Consider the following 12,563-nt stretch of genomic DNA (forward strand, 5'->3'; position numbering starts at 1 on the left):
GAGATGGTAATTAGATTAAAATACCCAAGTATTATTCAACTGTGAATTTTCTCCAAAGCATTTTGGTAACTAGCTTCACTTATAATTTTGTGGGTTACTTTTATAAACTTGTCCCCCGCCACCCTGCTTTTTTTTTTTTTTTTTTTTTTTTTTTTTTTGGCATTGACCTGAATAATCAAGTAGCTTTAACCCCCGTGAACAAAAGGGTTGTAGAGCTGGGAATCCTGTCAGTTATCATAATTAAGTAAATAGCCACATCATTTTCTAATGACTTTTGAGCAATAGATATAAATATATAAAACTCATTTTAACCTCTCACATTTTATTAGCTAGCTATAGAAGGGATTTTTTTCCTTAAAGAAATAAGCAATTAGTGTCAAAGACCTAAAATTTTAAACCCAGTCTTTAGAAATCCCTTAGGAAAAGTATTTGAAAGCCTATAATTAACTTCAAATGATTCTGAAGGCTAAGATAAGTGATACTGAATTGAGTTGATCATCCACAAAATCAAATGATGAAATCTATGAAATTTTCTTTTCCTGTCTTAGAAGAAATGTTAATAACAATGTTTTCAAGAAGAATAATAAAAACTCAAAGCAAGTTTTTATTCTGATCATTAGACACTTAGTTTATTATAATGATTTTTACATGGCATAAGCTTTGTTAATGTAAGCTATTTATAAGTCTATGTTTAACTTAAAATGTTAAAGCTTGGACACATGTATGAAAGTCACAACCTAAAATCACCGTAAGAAATTGTATTTTACAGGGTCAGCTCTTTAAAGTTCAACCATCGTGAAAGTCAAAATACCCTTTAGCCCAATTTTTAAAAATTTGTTGTGGAATAACTTTTATCTGAGATTGACTCATGGACTGTGTTTCTTACATTTATCCTAAGTTAAATCAATAATGTAGTTATAAAAGCCAACTGAGATAGCATCTTCGTCCTGCATCCTACAACCTCACCACGTGGAAAGTGTCAGGAAAGCATGTGGTCACTCGATCCATATCTATCAAGTCATTTTGGGGAAAGTCTTGGAAATGTGGCTCACTCACGGCGCAAACAACTCAGAACTCTTATCTTGCTGAAAATGTTACCACAGATATGTAGTAGTGTATGGATTCATTGTTTCTGCAACTCACGACGTTCATCACTGCCAATGGCGTGTTCAAAAAAAAAAAGACTACAAGCCATTAGCTCTTGGCAGATACACTTCACACTCAGAAACAAACAAAATGGGTTAGTATTTACTGTAATGGTCTTTGAAAATCTGCCTTTGGATATGTTCATTCTTGGCCCTGGTCGCATCAGTTCCCACTTCTGAAATTTTAAAATTCCTCCAGAATTATATCCATACTTTCTGGATTGCTTGGTTTGTGAATGCATAGTTTCACAGGATGGAGCCTACTGGAAGCAAGTGACTTCCTTTTTGTGCTCAATCCAAGGTCTAAGTCTTACTATTCATTTATCCAGCATTTAAAGTGCACATACTGTTTGTTGAACATTGTTTTGGACACTGGGGATTTATAATCTCTTTCCCTTTTGGCATTTTAATGCCGAATTATCCTTTGGTGGTCTGAAAAAATGATAATGCTGGAACCCTTCTTTAATTTCAATAATAATTATGGTGTCTGGCCTACTATGAGATTCGGAAAGTATACAAATAAGTGTGTGTATTAATAGAAACATTTATTGAAAACATTTATTAGGGAGAAGATAATAAAATATATTAAAGATTCAAATGAACTTTAATGGATACCTAAACTTTGAAAAGTCAGTCCAAATTAAATACCTGGGAACTTATATTTAATTTACCTGTCTGTTGAATCCCTGATAGGTGTGAGAAGGAGAAAATTTTTGCCATTTTTAGAAAATTATATTAACATGTTGGCTCAGTGATGGACCTTAACTTATCTGAGATACTGGGGTTTTTTTTAAATCTAATATAGGGCATTATTCTTTAATCTTTGATTTCAAAGACTAAGGGAAGATCAGCATTTGTTCCTTATTTGTTGGTTCGATATATATACGAGGATTTATTCAGATTATGCCTGTTTATCAGTTGGGTGGAGACACCAATCGTTAATGGTTGCCAAGCATTAAAATGTTGTTTTCTATTTGAGGCAATGCTTAAGTGAACAAATTTCATGTAGCTACTTGCTAGGCTCCATATGAATGTCTTAAAATGTATTGAAGATATTGCTTATCAAGTGGAGAGAATTCAAAGACAGTTTCAACCCATACAATTTAAACTTTCAGTGGTGCTTCTGGATTTTCAGTTAGCTTAGACTCTCAGCATGAAATGAAGAACTTAAGACTATCATGTTTCCCCAATTATCTATAATAATCTCTTTATTAGAACAACCTATCCTCATGCATAGGGTATATTATCTACCCTGATCTATCCCCAAATAGCCCATATTTTGCTTGATCAACGGTTCTCTTTGCTGGTGTTCATGATCACAAGATGCATTTACTAGCCAATGACATATTTTCCCAACTATTTATAAATACACCCATTGCAGGATGAGCTTTCTTTCCCATCTGTTTAAAACTCCAGATTATCACCACAGAGATGGTATCCACAGCTATAGAAGAAAAAAAAAATGACCTATCAAATCTCCCTTCCTTCACTCACTCAATTTAGTCTGTTGCAGACATCAGGGATTCACAGATATGTAAGCTTCAAAGGTATATTTTTATGTGGGAAGCTTAGGGAACAGTTTCTTCAAAACAAATAAAAGTTCAAAGCCACTCGGGTGTCTGGGAAGTGTGGAGGTCCCTCTCCGGCTCCTTTGAAATCGGCTCCCCCCACGCTGAACAGGCTGCGGGCACTTCAAAGGGAAGGGGTGGGTGTCATTCCTCCGGGCAGGTGGCTCAGATTCTCACTTTTTATGTAACCAGCCTGTTTTATAGGATAAACTTGAAAGGAAGATAGAAACTGATGAGTTAGGTGTGAGCTAAAAATGACACCTCAAATTGGTCTCTAAGACTTCTCAACAGCACGTGCACCCTGCGGTCCCTGCTAAAGATAGTAGTGGGGAGAAGCATCTATCTGAGAAAAAAGACCAAGTTTTAGGAGTAAGAGTAAGGAGGATATTATTTAAACTCTTGAAGACGAGTCTACGAAATCAAGATCCTAGAGGAGATTTAACTCATAGATACATTTAAAGTACATTCAGTAAGATTTCACTGAATGCTCAATAAATGTTATCAATTATTGTGGTCATCATCATAATTATCCTTGGTTAATCCTGAGTATAAGTTGCTTTTACCACGTGTGGTCTCATCTCTGAGTCTCCATGCCCCTACACACACTTTCTGAAGTAACAAAAAGAATAAAATGCTTGAAGGTGATAACAGTGTAGAACCAACCCCAATGCCAACATCGGAGTCAAAATAAGTTATGTAGTCTTTAAAATAAGAACCCTTTGTTGTATTAGCCTTCACTTAGAATTGTATTTAATTATTGCATTCAGTATCCACAGACTCCATCTAGAATATATTGTTTCCTGTGTTATATTTAAGTAAATGTAACTGGATCATTGTAATATATTCAAATACTATTATAAGGGAAATCTCCCTTACGTTAAAGTCAGCAATATATATGTTTTAGAAAAGCTAAAAATTAATATTCAGCCATAATCCCACTCAACAGATTGACTTGTTAATAAAAGTGCAAATCTGTGATATGTTTCACCCGTATACATAGAATTAATGATCAATTTAAAACATCACTACAATCCTAGACCCCGTTATGCCTGATAAGTAAGATGGATATCAAAAAAAGAATCCATATTGGTTTGAAATCAATTTTAAAGAACCCTAAAAATCTCATTTTTATTAAAAGTACATGCCTACATACATTAACACACATAGACAACTTAATTAAAGAGGAATTTTGTATATGTTCCAGTAAGTCAACAAAAAGAATCACTATCAAAAGTTTGCTGTATTTATTTTTTTCCCAAATTTTCCATATTTGTATTTGGAACTACAACTGGAGAGAAATAAGAAGGAAGCAACTTAGTTCACAGTCTCTTCCAGTTTTAACAAATTGCTTTAGCAATTAAGTTTTGATTGAGTAATGTCTCTCCTTGTAAATCCAAGATTAGAGCAGTCCAAATTAATTTTTATTCATTAGCCAGATGTAATCAAGACAAAAAAGGGCTTTTTGATAAATGAACACTTGACTTTGGATAGACCATGATAGCACAAATTAAGAAATGGCTAATTGTTATTCCTCTCTGAGTATTTTAAGTGAAATTAAGACGTATTTAGTACTTAAATGTAAGTAGTTAATATTATAAGTTATTTTTCCTTTTGTGTACATAACATGCCAGTGAAATCATAGACAAGGTAAATGTGGATTTTAAAGGAAAAACATTGACAGATGTACCTTTTTTACAAAAACCCTATGAATTATAAGATTTTATTGTTTTGACTTCCATTCCAGGTGAAATTTACCCCAAAATGTATCACATTGGTTTCTTCCTGGTGACATACATGGCACCACTGTGTCTCATGGTGTTGGCTTATCTGCAAATATTTCGTAAACTCTGGTGCCGACAGGTAAGTAATTTCAAATAATTTTCACATGTTTTCTTTAGAAAGTCCTTAAAAACAAAATTTAAGAGTGAATTGAACCAACATAGTGTGCTTAGCAAAGAGTTGTGCTTTCTTCTCAAACATGAGAATATGTCTAGGCATTTTTTAAGGTGATATTTAGGGAATGCATTTTATAAACTGCCTTAATGACTATATTTTAAACCTCTGTGATTAACTGACTTGATTTTTGCCTAGGAATAATATTATGAATTTTACTTTTTATGAGAAATAACAAATAGAAATTCCTTTAAAGTTTCTTGAGACTTTGTAAAGGACACCATTATTTCTGATGAAATTTATGTAATACATTTTTATTATATGGGTTATATCTCCAACTTCAAAGATCTTATTTTTTTTTTTTTTTAGAATTATAGAAGAATTGGGCAGAATTGAGAATTTTAAGAATTGCTTATCATGTTGATTTAAAACTACTGAAATTTGTTAGGTAATTTTGCTATGTCAGTGGATGTATGTATGCACTCAGTTATTCATTCATCAAACATTTATATTTCTTTTGCATGCATACCTGATAACAAGCTAAAAGCTCCAGTCTGTGTCATTGATGCATTTATAGTCTAGAGGAAAGAGTCAGTTGCAATGTGAAAATTACCTTGATAAATATACACATAGGAGATCAGAGAACAGCTTAGTGGAGGTGGATCTAATTCAGAGCACATAACATTTAAGCTGAACCTTGGTGATTCAAATGAAATCACCAACAAACAGATGTAGTGGTTTATAAAGGTACAGACAAAGAATATAACTCAGTTTCTTGTACTTGTAAAATTGTATCTTAAAATGCCACATTTCTCAGAAATGTATCCCTCTCTTTTCCTAAACTTATCGCCAGTATTTTGAGCTTATCAGGTTTGTGGAAAGCCATGACTTTAAATGTTTGCTCTGACACATTTTATCCAACTGAAAGAATTTACTGAGCCACTTCACTCATTAAAAGGATTTCATCAACCTTTTATTTGGTCTTTGAGAATGAGTCTTAATTTGGGTCTTTTTCAACCCTTGCTACTCAAAGCCATTTTCAAGATCATCTTTTACTCATTACATACGAGCAGCAGCTGCATTTTCAACCCTGTTTGTCTCACAATTCCCAATTTTCTCTTTTCTTCTGCTTTTTTAAGGAGGTCACTTCTTTTATGACCTTATAAATGCAACCAGTGCCAATGCTTATTAGCATGCATTCCATTCCACAACGTTCGTAACTAAAATAGCTAATGTGTATCATTGTAGAACATCAGTAGTGATTTCCAGATTCTAGTGATGATTTCAACACTCTCTACCTAGCCATGAAGTCAACTGCACGTATTTTAGGGTGTCTTTTTCTATTGCACCCCACTTCTTGGTAACTATTGTCCTACTGGTCCATTTTTGCCAGATTACTCTGCTATTAACAACAAAACAAAAAGATGTAATTTGTAGCAACAGTTTCTCTCACTCATGTTCCATATCAGTGGTGACAACAGGCTGTGGCTGGGCTCGCCTTGTCCCCTCATTTGAGAGCTCAGTCTGAAGGACCAGCGCTTCCTGGAGATGGCATTCTGGGGCCAAGGGAAAGAGCGAGAAAGCTGGAAGAAATGAACAATGCCTCTTAAAATGTTTTCTTCAGACTGGCACATGCTAACTCTCCTCACTTTTCATTGGCGAAAACTAGTCACATGGTTGAGCATGAATAAATAAAGATCTCCTTACAAGCTAGGGAGTAGATGGCCAGAAATGACATAATACAGAAGTCAAAAACATAGCCTCAAGGTCCAGATTGTGTGAGTTTCAGTTCTGACACTGTAACTTAATAGATGCATGAATTTGTCAATTACTTAAATTTCTGTGCCTCCCTTTTGTCATAGTTAAAGCAGGATTGTGTAGCATCCACGTGACAGGATTGATACACTTATTAGATGGAGACAGTACATGCCAGCCTTCATCTTATATTCCTCCAGTTAGTACATTCTTAGCACACATCAGTTGCTCAATTTGTACTTTATAAGAAAAAGTTAGTGGAGGAATAAGAGAAAGTGCTGGGAAAGTTTAGACAGAAGAGGACCTAGGGGACTCCATTTGCCCAGTTACTTAGAAAAAAGTGCATAGAAAAACTAGAAGAAAAAAATTCTTCAAGGAGACAAAACACTTATGAGCATGTGGGAATAAAGATATTTTAGACATAGATTGATTTTTAGTCTAGAAATATTCAGAGTTAAGGGCATTCCGTATTTTCATATTTTGACTGGTTAGTGTGCATTAAATAGATGTTTAAATTTGCTTATTCATTGATTTACAGATGACATAACTTTAAAATCCCTTGGGTGTACGTAAATCTGTCGTGTTCATCATAGTGTTCCCAACCCTTAACATATTACCGGGCACAGAAAAGTATTCAAAAAAACTTTGTTAAATAATTAGATCATTACCAAACCTCAACCCTTTTACTTCTCCATCTGTCATAGCTCTCCATTTCACAAATTCTAAAACTGTATTGCGGGTTTAGAAATAATCCACTTTTTGTTTTTGTTTTTGTTTTTGCTTGTTTTTTGATGATGAATTGCCCTAGTTAGTTCAAGCCACATGATTTGGAAGATTGGCAGTAAAATGCTTGGGTTATGAAACCCAAAACATTTACAAAACAGACTGTGATGGCAATGATAAGTTCAACTGAGCTCACTGTAGCAGCCCTGATAAAGCAAATTAACCCCAAATGGATGATTATCGCAGAATTCTGCTTGAGCAACTCTCAGTTTCCAACTGTCAGTGTCAGTAAACAGAGTTCCAGGGCATTGCGCATGCCAGAGGCCACAGCAAGTGATCCCTCGGCTGGAGGAACTGTCCTATTTGCTTAAAGTTGTGGAGATGCATGGACTCGGTCACATACTTTGAAATTTGTAAGTGTAAGATGGTTAGTGAACAAAGTGTCAGTCCTTGTCTGACTTTCTCAAGCATCTGAAACCTCATTAAAAGAGTTATCCAGTGCTTTGGTCTAATCGATGACTTAAATATTCTTTTTATTTGACAACGTGACTCAGAGAAGTCACTCGGTCTGGAAACGCTAGAAACTCTTCTCTAAAATGCCTCTTTTTAAGACCCACTTAATCTCAGCTTTGTGCATCTGCTGGCATTTTTTTTTTTTTCAGTTCTAGCTCTCATATAATTTAACGCTTCAATCTTAATCATCACGTGAACTCATGTTAATCCAGTCCACAGATATTTACTGAGCACCTATTATATGTCTGGTAGGCCCTATGTGAGAAACGGGGGGTGCGATGTAATTGATACTTGAGTCTGGAACTAAATTTCAATTTTCCAAGGACTAAAACTTTGAAAGAACTTCCTTGTTCTAATTCTTATCACATTTCCTTCTACTGCCCTTTATTCTTCAATATTCTTCAAAAATAACTTAAGAAGTAATTCATATTAGGAGATAACTCAGTCTAATATGAGGAAATAAACAGCAAATTGTAAAATTGCAGGGGCAGAATCAAATGACAGTAACACATATTCTCACAGAGGCACAAAGAGCAGCGGTAAAAGTGACTGTGTAGGTAAACATAGAAGTGCATATAAATGTATTTTTGTTTCAAATTCTTTTCTTCTCTGATTTGACTTAAGAAACAACACCATAAAGCAATAATTATAAAACCATGTAACTCAATAAAAAAAGGTAAAAAAAAAAAAAAGAAATACTCTTAAAAAATTATAAAATCATGAATATTCAGCTTATAATATATAAAGATGTCATTCAAAGGAAAGAGGAGGGAGTACATGGGAGCAATGTTTTTGCATGCTATTGAAATTAAGTTGGCATTACTCCAAACGGATTGTTTAAGTTGTTCATTGTAATCCTCAGGGAGACTACTAAGAAAATAACTCAAAAAGAATGTACAGAAAGAAACAACGGAATTAAAATGGTATACCAGAAAATATTTATTTAACACAAAACAAAGTAGCAGTGGAGAAATAGAGGAACAAAATAGACCACTATATATAGAAACAAATAGCAAAAGGATAGATGTAAATTATACTCTCTCAATATGTAGTTACACTAAACGTAAATGGACGAAACATCCCAGAGATGGGTGGAATAGACAAACAACAGTGAAAACCATGATTCAACTGTGTGCTGCCTGCAAAAGACATACCTCATATTTAAAGACACAAATAGATTAAATGTAAAATGATGAATAAAGATCTACTGTGCAAACAGTAAACAAAGGAAAGCCAAAGTAGCCGTACTAATATTAGATAAAAGAAAATTTATTAAAAAGTGTTACTATAAAGAGGGATATTTCATCATGATAAATCAACCCATCAGGAAGACATACAAATTATAAGCTTATATGTACTTAGGAACTGAAGCCCCAATACATGAAGCAACAACTAGCAGAATTAGGGGGAGAAATAGACAATTCAATAATAATCACTGAAAACTTCAATACTCATCTTTCAGTAATGGATTGAAAAGCTAGGCAGAAGATTAACAATGACTTGAAAAAAAACTATCCACCAACGAGGCTTAACATGTCTATAGAACACTTCTTCTAAAGCAGCAGAATGCACATTAATCTCATGTGTACATGGGGTATTTTCCAGGCTAGATCATATGCTAGGCTATAAATCAAGCCCCGTAGTATGGATCTCCCAAAGTCTTTTTGTATGACTATTATTACTTTTATGTACACTAGGCATATATTAAAATGTTTGCCAACTTCTATATAAGACAGTGTTGAAGCTTATAAATGGAAACTGCATCACAGCGGGAAAACATGAGCTTTGCAATCAGACAGACCTGAGTGCAAATTCTGACTTGTCACTTGAACCCTTCTTAATGGCTGCCTGATCATCTATAAAGCAGGATTCACAGTCACCTACTTCTAGGGATGCGTTAATGATGACTGAAGATTGCTCTTAGTTCTTGGCGCTCAGTTAATATCAGTGATTTCTATTGATACTAAGCTGAATTCTCTAGACACAAACAAGTTACCAGTGAAAGGGGTCGCATGTCTCCTTAAACAAGTGCAGGACTAACCATCCTCCATCCGTATTTAGATCACCATCTAAGAGCAAACATTATTATCTTCTTTATGCTTGCAGGGACCAGAGCTGCACTCCCCGTGATGGTTTCTCTTTCTGGGAACCCTTTCTAATGATTGCAGAAGTCATCAGATGCAGGATATTGATTTTTTTTTCCCCCTCAGGGGAGCACTGAATAATAGATCGCTAAAGTTTAAATGATCTCTCAGAGATCATTTAGGGAATAGTTAAGGGCCATTTAGCAGACATTAATAGGGTTATTCATGCATGCTAGAGGTCTGGAAATTTCCAACACCCATTGCAGCTTCTTCTCAAATTTTTTTTTTAATTTTGGAGCTTTTTTTACTCTGCATTTGCAGGTGGGGGGTAATTAAGTTTGTTTATTTATTTATTTACTTATTTATTTATTTAAATGGAGGTACTGGGGATGGAACCCAGGACCTCACACACGCTAGGCAGGCACTCTACCACTGAGCTACACCCTCCTCTGCTCAATTACCTTTTAAAATGCCTATTTAAAAACAAATTCACCGAGGAGGAAGGATTCTTAACTGAGGGATTAAGAAGACTGAGTGGGGCCACCACGATGCAGAAAGGTCAGTCCACATGATTCTAAAGAGAAATCATCAATCAGGTGACTTTCTATTTCAGGTTTTCATTAATTTCTTCTGCTGCTTTTTTGAGAGCGAACAGTTATGTTCCAGAGGAGCACTGGATGCACCCATCTGTGTGGGAGTCAAAGTAAAATTTTCCTCGCCAATTAAAGATAATCTAACAGACGTGGATCTTGCTTTGTATAAGGATTCACCCATCATCCATTCTGAGAGCCCGCAGGGACGCATTGGTCTGTCCTGGCTTGCAGCACAGGGCAAAAAAAGCAACAACTGAATACTCCTAATAGAACTAGGACGGCCCTACGGTGTGCCTGTTGGCACATTTTCCTTTTAAAAAAATCACACATGCTGAATCTTATTGTTGTGCTCACTAAGCCCTGTCAATCTTCATGAGCTTATAATCAAGAAAATATTACACTTGGAGGGACTCCCTGCTATTATCAAATCACTTTGCAAAGAAAAGGAAAAGAATAGGTTGGGTCACTGTTGCTACAAATTCCAGCTGTTTGAAATGTTAATGCAAGACCACAGGGATCTTCCTTGTTTTGATGTTCATTTTAAAGTGACCACGAAATTGGCTTCAAGCAATTTTAAAACAGCATATAGCAAATGCCAGACTATTTTACTTTCTCTTTATTTCTTTTATTCAAAGGTTTGCTTTGACCAAACCTGAGAATCAGAAAAACCTAATAAAAAGCAAGCGGTTGTTGAGTGCTATTTCTCCATCCGGCAGCAGGTGGCAGTATTGATGCACAAAAAAAATCCATTCAGGTGCCTGTTGGCATTGCCGGTTACCGTGCTCCTTCCGTTTAAACTCCAGGTATCTGAGCTGGATCAGAATCCTAATCAGATAACAGGGTAGTCATCTCTTTTCGGCTCTTCTTCCCCCGTTTTAATTTCTATTTTTAAAATTAAGTTTCCTTTTGTTTTTGCAGTAGTTATAGGTTCACAGAAGAATTGAGCGGAAGGTACAGAGAGCTCCCATCTCCACTACCTCCATTTATTAGCAACATCCCCCCACCAGAGTGGCTCACTTGTTACAACTGTTGAAGCTTCACTGACACACGGTCCCCGAAAGTCCATAGTTTACTTTATGGTTCACTCTTTTTTTTTTTTTTAAACATGTTTTATTGATTTATAATCATTTTACAATGTTGTGTCAAATTCCAGTGTTCAGCACAATTTTTCAGTTATTCATGGACATATACACACTCATTGTCACATTTTTTTCTCCGTGAGTTATCATAACATTTTGTGTATATTTCCCTGTGCTATACAGTGTAGTCTATTCTACAATTTTGAAATCTATGGTTCACTCTTGAAGTTGTACCTTCTATGGGTTTGAAGAGCATATTCAAATACATTGTATAGCGTATAATGACATGTATCCATCACGACGGCATCGTGTTTCCCTGCCCTGAAACTCCTCTGTGCTCTGCCTGCTCATCCCTCCACCCCGTCACCCCTGGCAACCCCTGGTAATTTTACCGTCTTCGTAGTTTTACCTTTTCCAGGATATCCTATAGTTGGAATCTCATCATACGTAGATTTTCAGATTGGCTTCTTTCACTGAGTTATATGCAGTTAAGTTTCCTGTATATTTTCCCACGGCTTCTTAGCTCAATTCTTTCGAGTGTTGAATACTCTTCCATTGTGTGCATGTACAGCCTCTCTTTTTATAAAGAGGTATCTTTTCCATTTGCAGCTCTCTTTTACCTTGACAAGCTGGTGATGTTGCAATTTGTTTTCTCCCCCACCCAGACTCCTATGTGTCACTCGACTGTATTAGCTCTCCCAACCTCCCAGACCACAGGTGTCTCGGACACTCTCCTTACCGTGTCCTCCCATTACTCCTCCGAAGTGGACCTTTCCTAAATCAGATAGCAACTAAGGTTCTCCGCTCCTTTCAGATCCCTGGCACGTCCTCTGTAGTTCAGAGGAAATGGAAGCCCCTGCAGCCTGTCTCACAGCCTCGGGGGCCAGGACCGCAGACCAAGTCCAGGATTAGCGCCGTGGCCGCTGAAATAAAGCAGATCCGAGCCAGACGGAAAACAGCCCGGATGCTGATGGTTGTGCTTTTGGTGTTTGCAATTTGCTATCTACCAATTAGCATCCTCAACGTGCTAAAGAGGTAAAGTTCGCCTATCACTTGAAAATGAAGAGACCTGCCATTTCTTAAAATCTAAACCATCTGCCCACATAGCTTCTCAGGACAGACAACTTCATGTGTTGTTGTTACCAGCAGGTAAGGCGCACCGCCTTTCAGAGCGCTCACATGCTAGATGCTCTTCTCCATGCAAACTCTC

The 12,563-nt window shown here is 36.1% G+C and overlaps 1 protein-coding gene across 1 annotated transcript in view; it reads left to right on the forward strand.

The window, feature by feature from the left end:
- Positions 1–12,563, forward strand: part of HCRTR2 (hypocretin receptor 2) — an 83,835-nt gene that overhangs the window by 63,379 nt on the left and 7,893 nt on the right. Inside the window, exons 4-5 of the mRNA XM_074347945.1 lie at positions 4,458–4,573; positions 12,168–12,388. Of these exons, the coding sequence (XP_074204046.1) occupies positions 4,458–4,573; positions 12,168–12,388 (337 nt within the window). The remainder of the gene's footprint in view (positions 1–4,457; positions 4,574–12,167; positions 12,389–12,563) is intronic.

This window comes from Camelus bactrianus, chromosome 20 (assembly GCF_048773025.1).
Source record: "Camelus bactrianus isolate YW-2024 breed Bactrian camel chromosome 20, ASM4877302v1, whole genome shotgun sequence".
NCBI classification, from domain to species: domain Eukaryota; kingdom Metazoa; phylum Chordata; class Mammalia; order Artiodactyla; family Camelidae; genus Camelus; species Camelus bactrianus.